This window comes from Echeneis naucrates, chromosome 7 (genome assembly GCF_900963305.1).
Source record: "Echeneis naucrates chromosome 7, fEcheNa1.1, whole genome shotgun sequence".
NCBI classification, from domain to species: domain Eukaryota; kingdom Metazoa; phylum Chordata; class Actinopteri; order Carangiformes; family Echeneidae; genus Echeneis; species Echeneis naucrates.
Window position 1 is genome coordinate 21,186,185 of NC_042517.1, and position 26,029 is coordinate 21,212,213.

Sequence of the window (26,029 nt, forward strand, 5' to 3'; positions counted from 1 at the left end):
AAGCTAACACAAGGAATGAGGACTGTGGCATGGACGTAAGCTTTTTTGTCAGCTTTTTATGAGATTGATGTTATTTTAGTTTTGCAGCTAAATATTTTATTATTTCAGTACATCATCACCCACCATCGCTGGAAGCTAGTTTGTTGATCTTTATTGAGTGAAAGGGAAGGGAAGGGAAACAGTCGGTGCTGGTAGGAACTGGTGGAGTGAAGGATCCTTTGCTTTTGCTGCCACCTCACTCAACCTTATGGGAGTCCAGAGGGTTTCTGTGTAGCTCTCTGGAGAGGTGGGAGTCCAGATTGGTGAAGGTGGCCCAACAGAGGAACCGAGTCAAAGATGGGGTACATAGCGATGGATTGAAACAACAACTCATTCAAGGATTCATCAATTCTTCATGATATGACCCAACACAAGCTGGACAATGAAACCATACATGCATGCAGGCATTCCCAAAATTCCCAGACCCAGAGAGCCACATGGCACACTGCAGCCCCCAGTGTTCCACGTGGGTAATGGCGAGCATCACTGAACCGCCCAAGCAAGTGCACGTCGCAGCAGGACAGGAGTGCTCCCCACACCCCAACATCCCCCAGCCATCACCCAGCCATCACCCAGCCATCAACATCTCACACCCCAAACCCCATCCCTCACCCACCAGACAAACTGGAAGCATCCCGTCAGCTGAAGAGACCCACCCGGAAACCTGTCTATGCCCCTGTGGGAAAGCACCCAAAGGGGGGAGCTGCTGCAGAGGTGGGGGGGTTGTGGTGCCATGGGCTGTCGGACCTGTGCCCCAGACGCACACAAACTGAGAAGGAACTCTTCCATGCACGGGGAAAAGCCCCCATGCGCCCCATAAGGGCGAGAGGAACTGGCAAGCTTTCACATACCAGCCACCGTCGGCCCCACATGGACCTATCACCACACAGCACCAGGAGACAAACCCCAGCCACGAGTCCCCAGAAGAGCCCAGGCACCCAATCGAACCGTTTGCCGTAGGACCCCAGGTCACCAGCCCCCTGTGCCACCCAACTGGAGAAGGCCGGGCTCTCCAAGCCATGCCATGACTAACTGCAACTTAGAGTGTTCTCTGTCCTGTGCGTTTTCAATCCCAATTGAGAAAGCTGGTTTGGTGCTTTAAGCTTGGGAGAGGGTTGGGGTGGGGCAGGTCAGAGGACTACAGCACACTGCTGTCCTGCAGCCTGGCCCAACAGAGTGCCCCCTGAACCTGCCCCAGTTCATCCCCCAAGGTGTGGCACATTAAAATGATATGTTAGATGTATGTTGTGAACCTAAATGTGCCTGTGAGCAATTATATTGTGAAAAATGTGTGGTAGGTGAAGAGTGATGTAGGTGCAATTTAGGAGGCAGGCAGGTGAGGGTCCAGTCCCCAGCCAACGGAATAAAGTTACACAAAAATAGTCTTTGATAACTCCAATGGAAAAAATAGGTTCAAATGCTAGGCAGGGGAAAACAATAGCAGGGAGTCATAAGCAAAAGCTAAAAATGATTGCAAAAACAGGACAAAAAGCAAGATCAGAAAACTAGCAAGAAAAGCCAGGAACAAAAAAAAAAAAAAAAATCACACTCAAACTAGAAGGAAAACGAAAAGAAAAAAATCACCGTGAGGACTGGAAACAACAGTGTAAAGCAGCAAACAAAAATCACTGCTCGGGCAGGAGCAAAAGGCTAGCAACTAAGACAGTTCAAAAGGTCTGGAGAGGCAGAGAACAAATTAGACACCCAAAGTGAGATGAACTACGAATGACCAGGAACATGAGGAGCACTCTGGCACAGTGTGACTAGCGAATGGAGAATAAATGGGGAGACTAATGAAAAGGGATTCAGGTGTTCCTCGTCTGCCGCATCTCCTGACCTTAAACAAACAGAGAGAGAGAATCAGAAAACCAGCTATTTTAAATGTATTTTGGCAGATGTGGGTCCAAAATTCAAAGTCAGCAGAGAGGGACAGCTCTGTTTCCCATGTTAAAGTTGGTAGATGTTTCGAATGGGTGCTTGAGGGTATCTCAGCCACAGCCATAGTCTTGTTGTTACTGAACCTTGCTTGTTTTTTGACCTTGTCTTTTTGCCTCATGTTTTCTGGATACCTCTGACTGCCTTCCCTTCTATTGACCTCTGCCTGGAAATATACTGCCTATTGTTGTCTATAGCCAGTCTCTGTTGTGCTTTTGAGTCCTGGCTTCCCTGTGCTACGTTCCTTACAAACTCAGCTTGCTCAGGAAAACCGTCCTCTGAGGGCAGAGTTTTTGGGGCCTCTGACCATTATGGCCCAGTTTTGCCACACCAGACTCCAGGCCACACCCTTACCTGCTGAAGGGGTTGGTGCGATTTTCAAAGAATCTTTTGTTCTCAGCACAACTATATTCAAAATTGAACATGGTTGTAGGCCTCCTTTTGTTCACAGCACATGGTCAGAATCCCAACACTAACAATGATGGTAATGCAGTGTAGAGCAGATTTTATTCCAAAGGCTCAGCTGATGACTGCTTCGTAGTTCCACATTAGAAAATATTAGTATAGTGCAAATAAACTGGCGGGAAAAAAAAGACTGTTGGAAATTCCAAACAGTCCCTCAGGCCAGAGTTTTTCAGGCAGGACTCCAGGTTTTCAGAAACATTTGAAAGCCCTGCTTCCAAAATCATATGGTCTTTCAGCAACTGCTAATAAAACAAAATGACAGCAGAGCGTGTGTTGCTGGGTCTCGGACAGGAGGTGAGTGAGTGAGTGGTGGGAGGCTGGGGGTGTATTTCATGTCCTCTAACACTAACATTCGTTAAGTAGGTCAAGTAGAGAAGTGATTCCCAGCCTTTTCCATAAACCTACTGATGTAATACTGACCCACAAATGACAGTAGCTGCTAGGACCCTGTCTTTACTCCTCCTTTTCTCCTTCTTTCTCCTCTCCTACTTTCTTCCTTCTATTGGTTGCACCTCAATGAAGCTCAGACTCATTCACACAACTTTCTCTGAATCCAAACCCAAACCATAAAATTTTATTGGCCTAATCACAGTCACAGTCAAGGAAGCTGTTCTTTTATTTCATCAACTGCTGACTTAATCACCTATGAATTGGCATTAACAGTCTCTTCTTTGGAAGCACAGTGTGATTGTAATGATCTGACATAGCTGTGTTTCTGTGAACTGAACTACTCTCATTTCATCTGTTTTAGTCTCCACCAACTTGGGATGCAAATGCTGCGCCATGTCATTCCTCAGCTAGTGGCTAATATAGCTAACATTGCAGCTGGAAACAAGATTGATGAGCATGGAAGCCTTTAACACGGAAATAAAATAAACTTAAGACACGCTGCAGAAACAGAACTCAACAGTAACACACTCTCTGTAAATGTATAAAATTGATAATTTGCTCTTCCTTCTGCTCTGTGGATGTTTACAGGCATGACAATAGGAGATCAGACCTGCTGTAGCTCTGATCTCCTCCCCCTGCTGCTGGTTGTGTTGTTTCCGTCTGCTTGTGTGTTCGTGTGTCTCCTCTGATCTTCTCCCTCAACTGATGACCCTCTGTACTGAGTCCACTTCCTTATATCTTCTGTCCATGGTATGTACTGTCCTCATCTGGTTCTGGTCCCAAACCACCAAACCATCCTCACCCTTAGTTGTTCCTTCTCCCGATCCTGGTTCCCCTGTCAACACACTCAGCCACTGGATTCCACTGGCCCAGACCTCAGCACTCAGTCCTTCTGTCTCCTCAATCTGTCCTGCCTCCAGGACTTTGTTTGTGTAAATAGAAATGGTTTGCACAGAAAAAGTTGAATGATTTTTTTTCCCTCATGGGACTTCTGCCCCATAGAACTCCAGGCTGCTTTTAAGCCCCACTGCTTTTCTCAGGAGAAATGCACATAAACATGATTCCAGGCAGTGAATACAAACATCATTAAACACATTCCTCCGTGTCTTCATCATATTTCACACCTTCTGTCAATTTATGTTGATTTGTGCAGTTTAATTTTGTATAAAAATATGTGTGTGTGTGTGTTGATAGGACAAATACTGCAAAATAGTTTAATCCCCAGGCATACGTTGGCAAAGGTAGATGAGGGCACATAAAGTAATATTTGTGTGCGTATTCGTGTATTTGTATTTTAGATGTGTAATTACCCAGCCCTCCAGAAGAACTTCACCCATTTTGTTTCCATTCATTTTAATGGCAAACACATTCTCTGGTTAAGACACACACTTAATCTCACACATGTATGCGCACCATCCATATGTTGCACATGCAACTGACAGTGATGCACAGGATTGTTTGGATTGTTTTACGAAGCCAAAATGAGATTCAGATGTCTTGAATGAGTCTGATTAACAGCATACCGCTCCTTTAGGTCTCAGACTCAACCTGCAACTTTAACCTCAGATTGGTTCACTGTCTCATTGTGAACCAGGGGTTTCACATTTATTACATGCTGTTCACCTAGGCTCTTATGGTCTGCATCATTTTGAGGGTCTCTAGCCCCGTTTAAGGAACATTCTGGATCTTCCAAAGACAGAGTCAAACCAACAACCGATTTTCATCATAAAAATAATGCATCTCCACCCTAATTTTAGTGGCTTTGACTGATCACACAACATTTTCTAAAGGATCCATCCAGAGAGGGAGAGAGAGAAACAGCTTGGCCACTTTTTTTTTTTTTTTTATATTTCGCCATTTATTTATTTCTCAGATAAAGACAGTGAATATTCCTTCATCGCCACAGAACTAGCAATGTCCCTGGTTTTAATTTCAGAAGACTAATCTGACAGTAAAGCTTATCTGATTTGTTAGATAAAATTTACAGATGAACTTTGCTGCTGGAAAATAAATTTGTGGTTCCTTTAAAAGAAGTGAAATAAAACAGCTGTCAAACCTGAGACCAAATGTGCTTTCTTTGCACATGCACTGCTCTGAGTTTAGGAAAATGCCTAAGACTTCAGTGTCAGCGTGAAAATTTGTAAGCATGATTAAAATTAATTCGTCAATTAAGTGGATTAAAACCATATTTGTTGCTGTTTTCTGAGTGATAATAATTAATGGAAATATTTCACAGTGAAATACAATCCATGAGTACCAGAAAACTTTATTACTCCCCAGAACACACACCCACAATGACTAGTTTGTAGACAGACTGTGTGTTTTTTGTGTACAGCGAGTGTCTGTTTGTTGTTGTTAGTCGTGTCTGTTTTCAGCGAGTCAGTTCAATTCAGTGAGCAGGCGGCAATGGTCTCCAGGGGCCATCATAACTCTAATAATGCACATTGCAAAGCATCAGGCTGAATATCAGCCTCTGAAGGTGAATCTCTGGGTCACTGATCTGATTCTTTTATGTGGCCCAAAGATGCAGCACAACCCCCAAGTCCAGAGGACAAAGATTACATTTAGTATGTGACCCATGTGTGTTATTAACACCATTAAGAAATTTGAGGAACAAGAAATGTGGCGCATGGACAACAACTACTTATCCGATCAGTCAGTCAGATCAGTCAGTTCCTTTGCAGGTATCTTGTTCTCTTCAACAATCAGTTGCTCCGTAAGCCCCTAACACACAAACTCACACACACATGCACATACAGGGGTTGACCTGCAAAGGAGGAACTTGAATTACAGATGTAATGGAGCTCCTTGTGTGTCTAATCAGAGCAACCTTGGACTCAGTCGTAGCCCTGAGAGCAAGCTAGGGAAGCTGTTCTTATCACTGGATGTGATTACAGACCAGGGAATGTGTGTGTGTGTGAGAGACAGTTGCAGTTGACATGAAGAAGCTAAATGTTTGGCAGTAGTGCAACTTCTTAAATTTTCTTAGATACAGCAAAGTGGTTGATGTTGCAGTGACAAAAATAAAAGCAACTCTCATCCTCGTGAACTCAGATCCTTGTGGATTTGGGGTTTTTATATCCTGTTGTAACAAAAAAATCTCTTTGACTTTTTGCTACAGGCTGTTTTCCCTGTGGAGGTTGTTGTTTTTCACTGTCTCCTAATTATTTTTGTGCTGGTATTTTGCCTCCTCCTGATATAGTGTTTCCTCCTATTGTCTCTTTCTACCAGGCTGGCTGTCCCTGGATTCCTTCCAGCTGCTCTGTCCTACCTTAACACACACACACACGGATTGACACACAAATCTCCTACCATGTACACACACGCTCTCTCCCTTCCTCCCCTTTGGCACTTGAGTATGTTGTGTATGCCTATGTGTGTTGTGTGTGAGAGAGAGGGAGGGAGAGAGTCCACCAGTCTGCTCAGAAGGGTTAATCTCTCTTTCTCCCTCTCTCTTTGCCTTGCTCTCTCCCTCCCTCCTTCCATTGCCTTTTGTTGCGGCCCCTCACTTTCTCAACAGTTGGACAGACGGAACTGATACTTTGCTTGAGATTGTGTGTGTGCATTTGTGTGTGTGTTGAGTTCTCTGGACTGAACTGTGCGCAAACATGAGTGACGGGATTCTGTAACTCAAGCTGGATATTCACACCACAGTCTGGTAAGGCAACTATCTCTGAAAGTTAGGGTGCAAAGGAATGAGTGTTACGTCGCCACCTTGTGTGTTTTGCCATTTTGTGTGTGTGTGTGTGTGTGTGTGTGTGTGTGTGTGTGTGTGGAGAATATGCGTTTAGTTTCCTTGAGCTGGGATGTCTGGTTTCCGTGATGAGGGGCTCACTCTTCCTCCTCATCCCTCTTGCTCCCTCAAGTTACCAGCTTCCTCCTGTTGTTGTTCCTTTGTGGCTTCCCTGCCCCTCCCACACTCTCCCAAACAGAAAGAAAGAAAGCAAAACTGCAGTCACCATTTGGGAAAAGAAGTGGGAGAAGCACAGCCAGCGTTATACCAGATCTCCCCCATTAGCGCTGTCACTGACAAGCTTTGTCCTTTTAACAGTGAGCTCCTTGGAAATATGTCTCCGCTGCTTCTCTGCCTAGCTGCTGTTTGTTTTCTGGGCAAAGGTTTTTTTCTTTTCTCCCAAGGTGGTGGGGAGGGTGAGCGAGTGAGAAAATTGGAAACAGAGCCACCCACAGTGGAAGTGAGTCAGCCCAGCATTTAGTGGTGTTGCTTTTGCAAATGGTAGGGGTGTGGGGTGGCGTGCTGGGGCTGTTTGTGTGTGGGGTGGGGGGGTCCAAGAGTGTCAAATTCTTAATCTTTTCTGCTGAGGATGCCAAAAGTTCTGTAAAGTGGGAGTTGAGCTGTAAAGTAAAAGAAGAAAGGGAAGAGGAGGAGAAGAAGGGAGAACAGAGCAGAGGATAGTTGGAAGCCAGAGGCTGTTTATAAAGAGAGGGAGTGCCTGGTGTCCATCTGAGACAATCTCAAATGCTGGAAGGCCCACCCTGATCCCAAACACCCTCCTCCCCCTTTAACTGGCTGGATTTTTTTCTTGCTCCTTCACAATAAAGCCCTGGCAAGGACATTTTGAATTGAAACCTGAATTTAACATTACACTTGTTGCATTTGTTCTTTTTCCAGACATGAACGTCTTTACACTCTATTGTCTCTGTCTCTGTATCTCTATCAGTCCTGATGATGCATTATCATCTAACTGGTCGCATTTATTTCCTGTTTGATCTCCCACAGTTGTCCTGAGAGGATGGTGATGATGATGATGGTGATGGTGGTGGTGCTTCCTTCTGTATTTCTTGGACAAAGACAAGACAAGCCCATTTACAAGAATAAGTTTAGGATCGTCAAACTTGCCCAGTGTCTGCACAGCACACTGGTTAATATAGGCATAATATAATAATACAGAAGTGTAATAAATGTGTAATGCCAAATTATTTGCTGGAGCAGAGGCTACGTGTTGCTGTCATGTCCCATAGATAAGGAGGAGGAAGAGGAGTGATGAAGGCTCATTCACAAAGAACTAAAGAGCTGAGGTCACCTAGACACTGTCATTAACTGGAGGAACATCATCTCCACAAATACACAATGGGCCTGCAGTCCTCCTCCTCCTCATCATCATCATGATCATCATCATTATCATTCACTATCACCTCTGATTATCATTCAATCATTTCTCAGCATTTTTCTCCCTGAAGTTTTCATAAAAGACTTTAACAACCACAGTCCTTTCTGTTTTTTATCGCCTGCCTAGCCACCCTTCTTTCCTCCTCCCTCCGACCTTCCTCCTTCTGTGCTGCCTGTGTATCCAGTGATAAGGGGGCAGCAATGGTAGCAATTTCTCTCGCAACAGGAAGCAGGAAGTGTGGATTTCCACAGCAACATAACTGGAATCAGCCCGTGACAATCCAATTTAAACACAGAACATGTGTGCGTGTGCAATGCCTCCACTATATAAATGGTACCTGGTGGTTTTCATGGGAAACCACCTGGGAAACGGTGCTGTATGCAGCTCCTTGACCCAGGTCACTGGTTGATAGGCTGATTATTCCTCTAATCACAGCAAATGTTTTGTCATCACCCACTTTGACCGCACTGAGCAGCAGTGGGGCTGTCGAGCTTAAAAAAACACAAACAACCATTTGTCAGCTAATGTTTTCCAGTTCATCTGACGGTGAGAAATTTAAACTTCTAGTCAAATGAAGATATTTGTGATGTAGAAGTCATTTTGTGTTTGGTTTTGTGTGACAGACGAGTGGCATCAGACACCACAGTGTCTTTTTACTGTCATTTGCTGTCAAGATATTTTTAGTTATGCAAATTAAAGAGAAACAGTTCAGAACTGCCGTCCTCACAAAGTCTAATGTAAACACATCTTTGTGGCTCATCTGTAAACATGTGAAGTTGAAAAGTTACGCACATCTATATCCAGGTCCTTTTCATGGCTGGATAGACGTTCGAAAGTGTATTTTCTCATCTGTCACTGAACACCTCACTATGATGGAGACAGTGTTGTTTCTTGAGACCAACATTAAGTCACATTTACAGTTCATGCAGGAGATAATGCTATTTTTACCAATGTTTATTTATTTATTGAATTCTATCTTACACCTATCTCATTGATATTTATTCACGCATATTGTTTTTTAAGAATTTTTAGCCATTGGCATGAACCTGTGTAAACTGGTGAAACTTGAGTGCGTTGGAGGCCTAAGTGTGAAATACAACATCTGAGTTCTCCTGAAAATCATTATGTGGCTTCCCAGCTCAGTGCACATAAATGATGGTTATGTGTGTTTAACAGGTGCTCTAATAGAGAGGGCTCAGTGTCCTGGTTCATAAATTCAGTTAGTTTAGGATGTTTGCTGCAAATGTGCTGATGGAGAAGTAACAAGGAAAAGGAAGAAAAGAACGATAGCATTACACTTGATGTAGAGAGAGAGAGTGAGATAGGGAGTGAAGAGGCCAAAGTGAAAGAAATTTGGACCTAAACTCTGAGCAGGTCAGAGGTCAAGAGGGGTGAGGAAGTCAGACTGAGCCCAGCAGCTCTACTTAGAACAGGATATCCTGAGAGTAAAAACCATCTGTCTCTCTCTGGTTGGGACTCTTGAAGGCCCGCTGAGGGCAGAAGGGGAGGAGAGGGGTAACCTTTCACTGAGAGAAAACAGCAGGCGCTCCAAAGCCATCAATCAGCACAGACACAGATCCATGGCAAACAGGAGGTGTCTATACCCGACAAATCGAACTTGAAAAAAGTCTCTCGGTGTCTGAGCACGTTTTCTTCCCTGGAGGAACGAAGATTTTTCCTCTCTCTATGTCTTTAGGAGACAGGCAGATGGTGTTGACCAAATGGCTGTCTCTTTGGATCACAGTCCAGATTTAAATGAACATCAGCTGTTTGAGTTGCACTGAAAGTGCTTCAGAGACTGAATATGAGGCTGCATCTTTCTGTCTGTCCGTCCTGCTGAAGTGTCTCTAAGCTATGATAAAACCTGCCAGCTCCAGGCAATTGCTGTCATGACAGAAATGGACAAGGGTGGCGCATGAGACAGAGCAGAATGTGTTCCACATGACATGAGGTGGCAGAGGAGACATGAGGATCATTCAGGGTTTATCTTGTTTAAGATGTTTAGATGGAGGACTCCAAGGATTTATCTATGAAAACTTCTTGGATAATGAATGTGATTTTCAGCTTCTCCAGAACAGATCAGTTTATTGATGGATTGATTGATTGATATATTAATTGATATTGACTCTTGTGGGGCTTGATGGTGATCCAGCCTTTGATCCTTAAACCACCAGCAGTGACTTACTGGTTCAGGTTTCAGCCTCTCTGCTTGCCATAGTTTAGATATCCAAATGGCGTGGATCAGGCGGAGTTTGTGAGGTTGATCCAGGCTCTGCCAGTCAGGGATGGCACACAGAGACATAAAATGACGAATAACAATTCAGACCCATACCTACAGGCTATTTAGTGTCACCAATGCACCTAGATGTAAATGTATTTGGACCGTGGGAGGAAACAGGAGTACCCAAAGGAACCCACACAGGCATGCAAACAACATGCAAGCTCCACACAGAAAGGCCCAAAGACTGGAATCTGTCATACAACCTTAATGCTGTGAGACGACAACACTAACCACTCTTACACTGTGCTGCAAAAACACACCATCTTCTGCTTGTTTAACAAAGACTACAATTCCACTCATTTAAAAGTGTCCACCTCATCAGGATGAAAGTGAACCACTAAACATGCTCCCTGTGAGTCCTCCCTAAGCCCTCTGTTTACAGCCCTGCTCCTCTTCTAATTGGTGTTCCTGAGGCAAAACAAAGTGATTCAATTGCTACTGGGGTTTGAAGAGCTGTGGATGCAGTGGCACATGAAAAAGGAGACAGTCACTTGGAGATGGACATGCTGATTTTACCTCCATGCAAACAAAACAAGAGTTCCCCTTTCTAACTTTTTCAGGATGTGTCAGACATGATGTTGATGTTTCTTCCGATGCAACAGAAATCTCTCCCTCCAGGCCACCTCATATTCACACAGTCAAATGCTCTCTAAAGTAGGTGATATTTTCCGTATGGGAACATTAAGTTGGGTTTTTTTTTTTTCTTCTGGTTCGTAGTTACACAAATGAGAGACACAGAAGAATAGATCGAGAGAGTGATGGACTGAAAGTGAGATATGGGGAACGAGGGCAGATCTATTTTTGGCCTGTGAACACCCACCACTCTGAACAACAACAGGCCTGAGAAGCGTGAGTGTGTAGGAAACACCCAGAGTTTTCATTTGAGTCGACTTTGTGTCTTGAGAGCGAGTGTGTGTGTGTGTTTGTGTGTTTTGAAATCTCTGGGATTTTCCTGTGGTTGGTATGGTTTCTCACAGTGTTTTGAAGCAATTGCCTTGACTCCAAACATCCAAAAGATCCTGAGCCCATTATCCCTCTCTGTCAGTAGATACCGTTCTGGATGTGTATCTGCCCCCCCACACCTTCATCCCAGAAGCTCAACGTTTCAGCTGTTTCAGGATTCCACTGTGTCTCTGATGAGTCTCTGATATTTCTCTTAATTCACAGCTTTGAGAGAAGTCATATGTCTGTTTGGTGTAACCTATAATGCCAGTTAGTGATGACATGACAGTCAGTCATCTGTGGAAACTGCCTGTCAGCGATTCACAGTGTTTCTGTGGTTGCACACACACACACAGCATACAATTTTTGATCAATGGATTGTGTTTGTCATTTACCCTGCAACAAGAAGGCCACAGGTTCAGTTCCCAGCCTGGGTCCTTTCTGTACGGAAATTGCATGTTCTCCCCGTGCCTGCATGGGTTTCCTCGGGGTACTCCATCCAAAGATATACAAGTTTAGATTAATTGGTGACTCTAATTTGTCTGTAGGTCTGTAGTGCATCTCTGTCTGTCTCAGTGTGTTGGCCCTGTGATGGACTAGTGACCTGTCGAGGGTGTACCCCACCCTCACCCAATGTGAGCTGGGATTGGGTCCAGCACCACCCATGACCCAGAAACAGATAAGCAGTAGAAGATGAACGAATGAATGAATGCAGCTCACTGTTCACTGAGAGAACTTAATCATATCAGTCCTTTAAATGTGTGGAGCTCCATAGAGCAGAAGTGTGTTTGTGCTCATGAAGCTCATGATGATTAACTGAGCTTCAGCAGACGAGCTGCTGTTGACTCTCTTTGGATCTTTCTGCAGGTGTATGGCTGTAAGGCTGTTGGTGCAGACAAAACCTTGAGAGGAAAAGAAAGCTCTAATTTGATGCCATACAATGAGTCTTTAGCTCACAGATAAGACACAGACATATTCACACATGAATGTCAATGTGATGCAAACACACACTCACTTGCACAAAGATAAAAACATACACATACAGGTTTTTCCTATGAAATATTTTCCAGCTTATTATTTTTATCCCCTTTGTTCTTGTGTTTACTCAACCCAGCAGAGTAAACACTCCTTCCCTCTCTCCCTCCAATTCCCTCATTTTACTCTGCCCTCATCTTCCTCTCTCTCTATATATATCTTCATCTCACCTTGGATTCCCTGCCTTTCTCACTCCTTCTCCTCCTCCTCCCTGCTATCCTTCTTGGCTTGTTCTTTCTTTGCTTTCATGCTCCTGTGTTTTTCACCCTCTCCTCCTTCCCTTTTCCTCTCATGCTGCATTCCTCAAATTCCTGTTGGCTTCTCAAGAGGAAGGACCCCACTGGCAGAGCAAGGCCAAATGTTATTACAGTCTCTCTCCCTCTCAGCCAAACCCTTCTTTATTCTTTATCTTTCTAATTCTTTCACCCCTCGTCTTGGCTGATTCCACAGTACAGACTGAGTTAAAGCAGTTTAGTGAGACCACCGTCTTTCATAATGAGTGGAAATAATGTTGTGTGCCATGAAACAGGCTCATTCATGTTTGCATAAGCGCATGGACAGTTTCTCGACAACAGCCCATGCGAACAAAATACTGTCCAACCATGGGGGTGATCTATCTCTCACACACACACTCCTCATTAACTGAAAGTGTCATCAATGTCTAATACTGTAAATTTTTGTCTGCAGATATAACTGAATCATCATGAGATGTGGTAATCATTTTCCTGCTTCGTTCTTGTTATTTTGTCAAATCCAAACTGTTTTTCTCCCTTTGTGTCAAATCTTGTGTTGTCACAGGAACACACTTTTCTGCAGGCGGGAGGTACTGTAACTATATAGTTAGTTCACAGTTGGCCACATCCTGCACCATATAGTACTGAAAAAAAACACTACAGACGTCACTCAGGCTGTCACCCCAGCAGATTTTACTTCTTAAGCATGACTGATGATCATGCTTCTGACAACTGAAAGAGTTCAGCTGGTTTTCTTTCTGTTTGAGCTCAAGCTGCGTCATATTGTCAGCACTGACCACGTCTTCGTGTTCAATTAGCAGGAATTTCCTCTTGTGTGCAGGATGGACTGAGTGCTTATTTATCTGTAAGATATTTTAGATTCGTCTTATCCTTCAGTCACTTGTGACATATTTATGCACACCAATTAGCGAATTCAAGATTTATTGAACAGCAGTCTGTTTTAGTTTAGTTTGTCTGAACAATGGGCGGACAAAAAGTGTCAAAACACTCCATTTCTGCAGGAGAGAAGTCTTCTTAAATCATGTTATTTTTGGAAAATAGTAAATGGCCAGTGCTAGACTGTGTGTGTGTGTGTGTGTGGGGGGGGGGGGGGGCAGGTGTGTGAGTGTGATCCTCTCCTGTGGACGGTTGCCTGGTGCAGTGCTTTTCTGTCACCCTGTGGTTTTGTTATTTTCAGCTTGAAACCGGATGTGATTCAGACTGCATGGTGGGTTGTGTAATTGAATGGACTAACCACACACACACACACACACACACGCACACACACAAACACATACAAATATGTGCGCACATATTTATGCTTGTGCACACACACACACACACTTTATATTGTTGAACACACATACTGAGTTGTGTCGTTGTCTCCACCCACACACACACACACACACAGAGGGTTTCTGGAAATGTTGCTGGGCTCCCCCATACTGATAGAAGCTGAGCGAGTGGCGACACACTAGCAGCAATGACAAACACACACTTCAGGGTTTCACTATTTGTTTGAAACATCAGTTGTTGACCCGACTGACGCCGAGATCGTTAAAAAGGATAAAAAGCATTCACACTTTTACCGTGTGGAAACAGGAGGACGGTTGAAAGTGGGGGAAAACACTGAGAAGTGTTAGTGAAACTCATAATAAATGTCAGTTTCTGCCTCCAAAAAATGAACTGAATATACAGATTTCAGAAAATATCAGAGAAGCAGGGAGAAGATAAGAGTTGTTTACTCTCCTCATTCATAAAAAACAAAATCCCATATTTATATACTGAACATTTTCATTAATTTGTGGTTTTGTGCTACAGGAGATTTGCTGATGTTTCCTTTCATTGTTTCCAGAAACATGTAGATTCATGATTGAACAGAAGAAAACAGACTAAGTAATATTTTTATTTTCTATGACGCCCCAGAATTCAAATGATAGTTAAGTTAAGAGTTAATTGTGCTCAGCAGGAAGTTTTACTGTGAGCCTTTTTCACAGTTAATCCAATGGAAATATGTTGGAGGATTTCTGTTGCACAAAGTCTCAGCTTTTCTTCCTCTGCAATATTTAAATGGGATCCACTGAACAAACAGAGCTGTGAACATTTTACACATAATGGCTGTTTTCTTTGATAACAGGCTGCAAGTAGCATCGATTCCATATGGACTTAATCTGTAAACACTGTGATCACAACTCTGTGCTGTTTAATCCATTCACTGAAGTTTAAGTACAGAAGATAAACAACATATTAAATGCTGTATGATTTTATATAATGGAAATTGACAATGTGTTGGTTCAGCGTATTTTATAAGAGCAAAAACTTTTAATAAAATTTAATTTTGACTGCTTGTGCCACACACACACTCATCTCAGATTGTAAACCCTCTGTGACCTCAGCTTTTATTTGGTATGCATATTAATGGGACTTATTGGTCATCTTGATTGTACAATGATCATTGTAATATGCTTTGACCACTAGACAGCAGCAAGCATAAATGTGGCTCACAGATGTAAATTAAACAAAATTAAGTATAATGGAGAAGAGAACCCAAAATATAATGTCCTCATATTAGGATGCACAGTCTAAGGACATTGAGGATCAGCCTTAGTTTCAGTAATATAGGAACCAAAATGCATTCTCAGGAAATGCAAATGAGAAACTAGCTAAATGAGCTCGTTCATTTGGCTAATTTTTCTGGTACCCACCTGGAGGTGGAAGAAAAAGTTTGAAAGGACAGAACCTACTCAGGGATCCTGTCTTTTATCATCCATGTCAGGGACAGCAGGAGGGATGAGAGGAATGTGCTCAGTGAGAGTTCAGGCTCATCGGCTGATGAGGCTCTTTGTATTTTTGCAACCATTCCCTCATAAAATAATTCTAATGTGAGGGACTAGGTCCTAGTCCTGGGACCACTAGGTGAGTGGGACTTGGTCCGTGAAAATGGAGATCCTGGCCCCTTAGGTTGAGGGTCCAACCGTGAGGCTGGCCCTGCCTGGAGCCTGCAGCTGGTCTTGGTACGGGAGTACCTCCAGGTGGCGCCGCAGTGTGTTGGACAGGCTGCTCAAGGATGAGGAGATAAAGCAATGAGGAGCTGGAATTTAACTGGATGCTGCAGCAGCCAATCAAAATCCGGCTCTGCTGGGAAAAACAATAGCGCTTCAGGTGTGACGTCATGACTATTTTTGGTGGATCCTTCCTCACTTGCTATTTCTGTCGGCGGGAGCACGCTTGGGAGCGCGCAGGAGAGCGAGAGAAGGAAGGGGCAGGACAGGAGGGGCCGGACTTTCTTTTCTGCAACTTCCCTCCGATAAGTGTCTTTTCTTTTACCCCCGCTTGAACTGTTTCTCTCTCCGTCTCTGTCTATCTGCTTCCCTCCATCACCTCGCACCGGTTCGCGGTGTCTCGGCACACACGGGCTTAGCACAACCTCCAGCGGAGACAAGCTTAATTTTCTGTGTTCGGACTTCGGCTCAGAAGGCTGTAAAGTTTTCGCATAGTCTGTCGGACAAGGTAGGAAACTGAGCTCAGGACGAGCCTACCGTGGGAACCCTAACCCTAACTACCGCTCGACACCACTCTCTTGACTTACGCATATGCTGTTTTAACTGCTCACTTCATGTTTAAGGATCGTATCATATATGATGATTATTATATATTATTATGATAATGATGCAGTAACTCTTCTGTTGTTTATGTGGTTCAGCTTAATTTTTTGTTGCTGTCAAACACCACCAATTGGAAATCACTAATTTCCTACTGAAAGGAAGTTCCTGAAAGGATTTTTATAGAAACACACGTTTCACACAAACACACAACGCACAAAGACATAAACAAAAACTGTTGGAGAGCCTGTGAGATTCTATCAGATGTTATTCAATATAATATTAATGTTTTTCAGCTTTTTTGCCTTTGTCTGTGACCTTTTGAAGTTTTTGCTAGTGCAGAGATGTTGGCTAACACACAAACGTTTTGGCCTGCTTTTGTTTTATTTCCAATGCCAATACACATCTCATGGTTTTTCTGTGCAGAACACGGTCACAGATAACACCTGACAGGTGCGTATGAGGTCACGGGAAGAGGTCAGATGCTGATCAGCTCTGCCCATCAGGCAGCCACATTGAGTCAAGTTAAACCTCTCAGAATTCTGTCACCTTTTTAATTGACTTTTATTTTGCTACCCAAGGTTTCAGGAGCAGCTGGCAGTGGTCTGGAGGATTTTGTAGTGAGAAGACTTGTGTATTAATGTTTCATGACACTTACTCATATTTCTGTTTGTTTCAGATGGAACCAGCATCTCTGGGAACATCATAAAGACCAACAGATACAGCATATTTCATACAGTGGCAGGTAGGACCTTTATTTTCCTGAAGAAACTGGACTAAACTCCAATTCAGCAAGTTGTTTGTGTTGTGGGTCAGTAACATTTTACTCAAAATGTTTAAGTTGCCCGTCTGCAACACTCATGTGGAAAAATGCTGCCATGTCCCCCTTTGGGCAACATCTTGTCTTCTTTATGACATTTCTTATGGCATGCATGCACACACTTTGGGTGACAGCAGTCTTTCCAGAATGAGCTGATCTGTTCGCCTCTGAGAAAACTGCAGAGAAGGACAAAACAGGTGTTGGCCTAGTTGGAGAGACGTACTTAGTCCTATGTGGTTTCATTGTGTGGCTTCAGAAATCTGGTTTCTACTGTATGTGAAGTGCAGCTGCTGCAAAAATATATCTTCTTGTAGATGCATACGATTTATACTATAAACGGTGGGCACAGTGTAGTGGTACAATTCAGTTCACGCTTTTCAATTACACTGTGATTGTGTCATCATAATCGATCCAAATGTATCTTCTGCATGTGATTAAAGAGGTCATCATGTGTAGGATTGTGTTCCTCATATTGTCTCTAAGCAGCAGCTCAGTCTCATCATCCTCTCAGCTCAGTTTTTACCAATTGTACCAATTGTTTGATGCCTTAGTTTAGATGAGCATTGTCCACTTTGAAGCATGTCCGGTGATCATACTGTGTAGGATTACAACGCATGACTCTTTCAATGGAAGCTGGTTCTTGCTGTGCCAGGCTCTTCTCAACCCTGTGTGTGTGGAAAAACCCAGTGAGGTCATGGCCGGGCAGCAGGGTCTGGTTACATGTGTGTGGTCCACAAGGGACAACTGACACTGCCTGTCCCTCCTTTGTCCTCCTCCTCGAATCTCTCTATCTTCACCCCAGTCCTGATCTGGGGCGTGTTCATAGTCTGAGGTTCCAACAATTACCTTTTTAAAAATTCTCCAGAACACAAGACCTTTAAACTACCAATAGACCTGCAAACCATGATAAAAGCCTGCAAGCCATGCCACACACAATCACAACAAAGTCAAATGGATTGACTTTTAAATGATTTAATCCATATCCAGCTGTCCATCCAATATGTGATGATTTATGTGTTTATTTACTTCATAGAGCTACTTTGCCCAGGGCCATAGTTCAGTGGTAGAGAGCATCCCTTGCATGCAGAGGCCCCAGATTCAAACCCCAGCCATAACACAAAACAGTGGTAGGCTGGTGCCAGTCCCAAGCGCAGATAAATGGGGAGTGTAGTGGCAGGAAAACAAACATTAAAAAACTCTTTAGAGATGCTCTAATTGAGTCATGTGACCTCATTTCAATATTTAATCGACAAGTTTAGTCTGCATTCAATACAAAGCTGTTATAACATCAAACAACACAGGAGGCTGGTTATTCAATACTAGCTGTGCAGCCTTTCCTTCTAGTGTCAGCTCATCAGATTTATCGAATCAACATCCAATTAAACCTGTGTAGGTATGAGGGTGAATTTGGATCCTGTGGTCCCTTGAGCTGACCTGCAGCGTAGACACAGGCTGTTCATTGCTCGTGGTTGTACTGGCTGTATTCAGAGACGCCAATGAAGCAGGTGGCTATTTTTGACTTGCTGAACAATTGCCCAATTGTCCCACCTTGTGCATGAACTCACTTGATATATCATGGGTAATGTTATATAATACCTTGCTAGGGCCCCACAGCAGTGCGTTAGTTTCTGTTTCTCAGCCTACACACATTAAAAGTATTTTAGCTCAGAGATACAGTGTGTGTGTTTTGTGTTTCTGTGTGTGGGGTGGTGGTCTGAGGGAACATTGTTGTTAAGGTTAATTAGTCGGTCACAACAGTTCATGTTGTGTTGGCCTTTGTGCTTCAGCCTCCTCACTATGGTCAGCTGGTAACTGGTCAACTATTGCCCTCCAGCAGCAGTCTGCATCCCTCAGGACTCCTGACTCTCCCTGTCTCTCCCTCAGATACAGACTCAACCCCCCCCCCCCACACACACACACCCCCAACCGAGCCCGAACCGAACTGAGCTTCGATCTGAAGCTGTAGGTGATACATGTTTTATCACAGCCTGACATTGGCCCAGATATTGTCTAATCTAAAGAGAAATGGCTGGATCATATTCTCCTCAGACCAGAGAGGTGACTAACACCAACTCCCATCAGATCAGATGGCTGAGTGCTACTCGATCCCTTTTACCTCTGTCTGTGTGTGTGTGTGTGTTTACAGCTTCAGGCTAGTTTCACGAATTCTGTGTAATGGAAGGGGAGTAACACACAATACATATTTGTTGAACGTGTGTGCGTGCACATGTTGGATTGTCTGTGTACATAGATGGATTATTATGTACACACACAACAGAGAAGAATATATTCAATATCAAAAAGAGGAAGGAACCTAGATGCATTAGTGTACAGTAATTGTTTGTGTTGTTGTGTTACAGTGATTTATGGTACCCCCTCCCCCCTGCACGCACACACACGCACACACTTCTTCATAATTTAGTTTTAATTTTGCCCAAAGCCTTTACTGAAACATTTCAGTAATTAAACCCTGTGGTGACACTGAAGGTGATTGATCAGTATTGATAACTTATTAGTCGGAAAAGAAAATAGATTTCTACCTGTAGCTTCATTATGTCTCCATATGTGGATTTGTGTGTGTGTGTGTGTATGTGTATGCATGTTTCCGCAGTGATGTTTACAGCTTCAGGCTAATTTCTTCAGGAGAGAGACAAATAATACATGTCTGTTTAATGTGAGTCAGTGGTGTGTGTGTGTGTCTTTGCATATAGATGTGTTATTATGCACACACACACAACAGAGAAAAATATGTTCAATATCACAAAGAGGAAGGAAACTAGATGCATTACTGCTTAGGGGTATAACGTTATCTGTATTCGTACCAAACTGTTTGGTACAGGGAGTTTGGTATGAGTACTGTACACGTGTACTGAATACATCGAAAATATTACCAAGCTGAAACAAAGTGGAGCTACTCACCACTTCTTGTTTCCTCCCAGTGATGAAACACTTTTGCAAAGCCCCATATGTTGTTGTCGAGCCATCATAGGGACATCGTTTAACATGTAGACCATTGCTGCCTCACTGAGCTTAAGCTACCCAAACAAATTTGAGTTAAATAATGTAACTAACAACCCAGTCTACTGTTAGTAAAGACGAGCCACACGGAGCCATCTGGCACCTAGTACCCTTTATTCATGGAATTGTGTTATGTTTAATGCTTGCAATTTGATAAAAAATTAAAAAATCACTTTTTTCTTTTTTCTGGACTGAAAATGTACCGAACAGTATTTTCTAGACTGAAATACACACCAAACTGTAACTTTAGCGCACCATTACACTCCTATTCGTGTTCATTTGCAGTGGTTTAAGAGCCTGCACAGACAGACACACTTCTTCACAATTGTCTTTTAATTTTGCCCAGAGCCTTTACTGTAAAATTAACTGTCCCCTGTGGGACACTGAAGGTGATTGACCAGTGACAAATTAAGGAAATAAAAGAAATAAAGGAATCAAAGAAATAAACTGATTTGAGCATGTTGCTTCGTTAATGTCTGCATACATGAATTTATGAGTGAGTGAGTGAGTGAGAGTGTGTGTATGTGTGTGTGTGTGTGCGTGTTCACATCTCACCGCTGTGCAGAGCCTGTGTACAAGAATGTTAATGTCCGCACAGATAGCTTAGTGTGACTGTGCATATTCATGAGGCACCTTCCTGGAACATGTTCACTTTTTACCCAGAAAAGAATGCTAAAAAAGAAAAGTATGATAGATAGGGATAATGTTCATTGAAATTGAGTAATCTGTAGGAGAGAAGAAAATGGAGGATGAGGCAAAGTCAGAAAGTCGAACTCCTGTCAGCAGCTCCATCTCACACCAACACTTCACTTTATTGAAGTTGTGCCACAGAGCTGAAGCTGTTTCTGTTGCTGTTGTGTTGATTTGTGTTGGTCGCTGGCTTACTGTACAAACTAAAGGAAAGAGGTCAGACACATTTGCCTCCCAGCAGTCTTTATCTTTGTTCAGCAGAGAACTGTAGCAGGTTTGCGTGGTGTGGAACTACAAGTGGAGTGAGGCTGAGTTCTAGGCTTGTTCTTATTTACACTAAGCATTTTGCTACCATCTCACCACGAGAACCACACATACTTTCAGCGTATCTGTCACTGCTGTTTTCATGATTCACTTTGCACCACTGATAATCAGCAAGATCCTTAATTTCATTTGAAATTTCGTTTCCTCTTTCTAAAATATGTGTGAGAAGAGATGAAGACTGCTGCTGATTCCACTGTGTTGCTCTGAGCCAGGTTTGTTTGGCTATAAAGGAAGTGTCTGTTCTCTGTGTGTTTATTGTCGCTTCTGATGATAAAGGTGGACCAATATGAGTGGGATGTGCATCTGATGGGGGGCTCTTGGAGTGAGCTGCTGAGTTGAACAGCATTACCTATCGGAAATGTGAGGAATGTATTTGATGTTAAAGAGAAGTGTGTGTGTGTGTGTGTGTGTGTGTGTGTGTGTGTGTGTGTTTGTGTGTATTTATGTTTATGTGTTCATTCATACATTCATCTTCTACTGCTTATCTGTTTCCGGGTCTCGGGGTTGCTGGAGGCAGTTCTAGCTCACATTGGGTGAGGATGAGGTAGAGGTACACCCTGGACAGGTCACCAGTCCATCACAGGGCCAACACACAGAGACAGACAGAGACAAACAACCACTCGCACTCAGATCTACGGACAATTTTGAGTCACCAGTGAACCCAAACAAGATGTCTTTGGATGGTGGGAAACCAGAATACCTGGAGGAAACCCACACAAACACGGGTAGAACATGCAAACTCAGCACAAAAACACTACAGGCCTGGGAGCTGAACCTAAAACTTGTTGTCTTCTTGTCTTGAAAGTTTCACTGACCTTGTTGTCTTTGTTGGGGCTCTTGTGAAGTTGTGCACATTAACAACTGTTTCACTGTTCCTTTCAAGTAGTTGCTCTGGAGATAATCAGCTAACCTGTGTGATGCTGACACACCTGGTATCTGACGGACAGGAGTCTTCACATACATGCATTGTGTAATTGTGTGTATATTTGTGTTTGTGTGGTGGGGTGGGTTAGGGTTCGGGTGGTTAAAGAAGCAGGTGACAGACATGTTTGTACAGAGTCTGAGCTCAGTGAAGTTGTATTTTTAGTATGCTTCTAATTGAAATTTCATCTTTATGAGGCCTGTTCATGAATCTCAGAAGAAGAAAAAGCCAAATTCATCAACACGTCATTTCACAAAACCTAAATTTTTTCTTGTGATGCTGCCCTGATGGTATTCTCACTATGCAAACAATTCCCCTTCATAATGACCTGAAACAATTTGGCCTAAGTTTTACAGTTACAGGACACTACATGTGTGACTAAAATGTTCTGAGGTTTGGTCCACATCTATGAGGCTGAAGCCTGAAACAAGAACATCTAAGAAAATCCCTTTTGATGGTTTGTGGTGGAAATGGATATAGATGTTACAATAGCAACAGTAAACCTCATCATGTCTTTAGCATGCTAACCAGCTAGCCCCATGTTTGAACTGCTTGCCGTCAGAAACGCATCTGCTTCCAACCATCCCTGAAGATGCAGCTGAGTCATCAGCAGATATTGTGACACTAACTGAAGGGCTTCTGTCCTGAACTAGAACCTGAGCGAAGATGATGAGAACCAAAAGTCTATCTGATGCTGAAGGTGCTGCCTCATCCTCATTTAAACGTGTAAATGTCTGACATCTTCTTATTGAAGTGAATCAAGTAATGGCATGCATGCATTAAGACAGGCTTACATGCATGCACACCACCACCATTTACACTCAAGCCTGCACCAAAAGAGCAAAACCATAAATATAGAAATAGTTTGGCGAAAGTTGTAGGCAAGTGGATCTGTGCACACATACAAACCTCATCCTTGGCAGCTGCCTTGGGAAGACAAGAGGTGTTGAAAGTGAGAGACAGCTGTGGATTCCTCAGGATGAAGGAGGAGGAGAGCGAGAGAGAGAGGCGGGGGACTTGGAGATGTGTTTGTCAGTAAGAGCCAGGATGGCAAAGAAAGACAGACGAGCATGAATGGGAAGGTGGGACCTACCAGGGAGGAAACACTTCTGATTTATTTTCCTTTTTTCCTCAAATAGGTGTTGAGGTTGAGTTTTTTGTGCACTAAAATAAAGTAAAGTAGATTAAAATGAAAGAAGAGGATGAGTGACTGAGAGTCATTACAAAACCCTGAACCTGAAAATAGAACTGAGCTTCTTATGCATTAACAACCTCTCTCATCAAATACATGAAATATCAAAGTGATTATGTTTATCACTTTAACACACTTAAACACACTTGCAAACTGACATACACAATCACACACAGAGTAAATTATATCTGATGATAACTGGCAGGCTAACCATAGAGAGCCTGTATTGCACAAGGTAGATTTAGAAACTTGGTTGATTTTTTTTTTTTTGCAAACTCTTTCCCTGCACCTTTTACTCAGGACATCTTTACTTTGATCCACACAACACAGATTCTTAACAACATCTACATTTTTTAACAACACACACTGAGGTGGAAAACTCCTACAAGAGTTTTTAGAAGAGCTGGGATGTGAAAATTCTGTGTGTCACAGGAAGAGATGACTTCCAGATGATCGGATCATGTTTCTAATAAACGTAGGAAGAAGTAGCTTTGATCATGAGCTGGTCAAGAGACAGACAACAGTCAGCAATACTGACATCACTGACCGACAGGTAATTTCTGCAGAAACATTGCGCTTCCCTAAAGCCATAGTGAGCTGATCCTGACACTGTAAGTCTGTAGCTGCAGCCCTGGCTGAGAAACCCTTGACACATTATCATCTGGCAAGTTTCACTAAAAAAACATGCCCTCTCGTTCCACCCCCACCTGCTCTGTCGCACAGCTGCAGTCAGCAGGGGATTAGTTTAATGTGGCATCAAGACTAAGTGTCATCTCATCTCATTGTGAGACACTAAGCTGGACTCTAGCTTTATTATCAGGTATTTTTCTGCTTATTACTCCAAATGTCAAAAAAATATATTTGAACAGTGTTAGCAGAAATTCGAAACAACAACACAAATGCAGCATTTTCTAGCAACAATTTAAATTGATAGAAAAATTAAACTCAATTGTCAATAATTTGCCAGGTAGTTTTCTGTGTGTCGGTAATAGATATATGTGTCTTTGTTTTCAGGACATTAGTGTATTGCCTTCAGGGCCATTGTTAGTCATTAATCTTAGTTGTTAATGTTCTCAGCTTTTCACTGAAGCAGTACAGTTAGAGCAAAGGAAAATGTGATTTGTTAGGCAGCTCTCTCTGACAGTTAGGGTGCAGAGGGATGAGTGATGTGGCCAGCTGCTACTTTGTGTGTGTGTGGGTATGCCAGAGGGACAGAAACAAACTGAGACTGTAATAAACGGTGGTTGGTTCTATGTTACTGTCTTTTAACATTGTACTCAAGTACTCAAACTTTGCTGCTCAAGGGCACTAAGGCAGTGCCATCACAACGGGGGGAGGGGCGGGGAGGAAATGGGAGTCTAAACTGAGCTCTTAAACAGGAAGCCTCTTGGGTCTCTCATTGTTGTGTTTTTATAGACTCAACTTCCTGCAGGGCTGACCGCCCCTCGTTACCACGGCTACAATCCCTGTTGTTTATGGGATGGAGCAGCGGCAGGAGCTTTTGGCCATGTCCAAGTGTGGAGGTTGAAAAACAGAGCAGGAGGATCTGAAGAGAAGCAGCACAAACCCCTGAGATGTGGTTAGTGTTTCCAGGCTGGGCAGGGGGCTGCAGTGTTCGGCGGACACACAGTGTTTCCTTCTCTTCCTCCTTTCATCTGTTCCAGTTATGCAGCACTCACAAACTTTTTTAAAACCCATTTAGATCGTGAAGCTCACACTGTGTGAATGAAATAATGAGATCAAGAGTTTGGTTTCTGACACTGTCAGCAAACACAGTGTATTTGCTGAGAGGGAGGGAGTAGAAGAAAGAGAAGGAGTTTAAGAAAAGAGGATGTGGCTGTCAGTAAAAGATGACTGGAGGGGAGTGGAGCTCTCTGTCTAATTATAGATCCTGCTGCTAGCTGCCTGATGCAGAAGTGTTACTGGGGTTTTCACACTGCCGAATATTTACTGAACATGGGTATGACTTCAACTTGACTGATCCTTCACTCTGTGTGCATCTATGGATGAGCAGCTTGTTGTCAGGTGGGCATTGAGATATAGTTAGAGCTTTCTTATTAATATCCATGCGGCATTGATCTTACTGAGTCCACAGAGAGAGACAAAGATGGTCATGGAGAGAGAGAGCGTGAGAGAGACCAAGAGGGAGCCATAGAGAGAATGAGAGCAAGAGAGTGGGAGAGAGTCTTTTCTTAACACACTTGTTTATGCAAGCTCTCTCTCTCTCTCTCTCTCTCTCTCTCTCTCTCTCTCTCTCTCTCTCTGTCTCTCTCTCTCTCTCTCTCTCTCTCTCTCTCTCTCTCTCTCTCTCTCTCTCTCTCTCTCTCTCTCTCTCTCTCTCTCTCACTCTATCTTTGTGTATGTGTGTCTGTGTGTGTGTGTGTGTGCTTGCTGACCAAACATTCAACAGTCCTGTTTCTGGATGTTTATGGAAACTCAGTGAGGACTTAGGAAACTGGACCCATGCTGCATTATACATCAACCTTCCTCTGTTAGTGACACACAAACACACACACAAATAGTTTGCTGTCATTAAAGGGCTGGGTTGTCTTTGTGTCTTTGCTGCAGCAGCTTTATTGTTTTAAATAAAGTTTTATATTTTGTTTTTAAATGATTAATTTGTGAAAGTTATGTGCATCTGGAATGTGGTTTTTTAGGTGTGTGTGTGTGTGTGTGTGTGTGTGTATGTATGTATTCATTTGTTAATTAATTAATTTTCTCCCGCATATTCGTTTCTGGGTCGTGGGTGGTGCTGGAACCAATCCCAGCTCACATCGGGTGAAGGTGGGATACACCCTGGACAGGTCGCCAGTCCATCGCAGGGCCAACACACAGACACAGACAGAGACAAACAACCACTCACACTCAGACGTACAGACAAATTTTAGTCACTAATAAATCTAAACTTGCATGTCTTTGGATGGACTACCTGGAGGAAACCCACGTAGGCATGGGGAGAACATGCAAATTCCGTGCAGAATGGCCCCAGGCCTGGGAACCAAACCTGCGACC

General features: G+C 43.2%; 1 protein-coding gene across 1 annotated transcript in view; it reads left to right on the top strand.

Moving 5' to 3' along the window:
* Positions 1 to 512: 512 nt before the first annotated feature.
* Positions 513 to 26,029, top strand: part of hdac7a (histone deacetylase 7a) — a 45,259-nt gene continuing 19,742 nt past the window's right edge. Inside the window, exons 1-3 of the mRNA XM_029505503.1 lie at positions 513 to 753; positions 861 to 1,097; positions 16,731 to 16,796. Of these exons, the coding sequence (XP_029361363.1) occupies positions 513 to 753; positions 861 to 1,097; positions 16,731 to 16,796 (544 nt within the window). The remainder of the gene's footprint in view (positions 754 to 860; positions 1,098 to 16,730; positions 16,797 to 26,029) is intronic.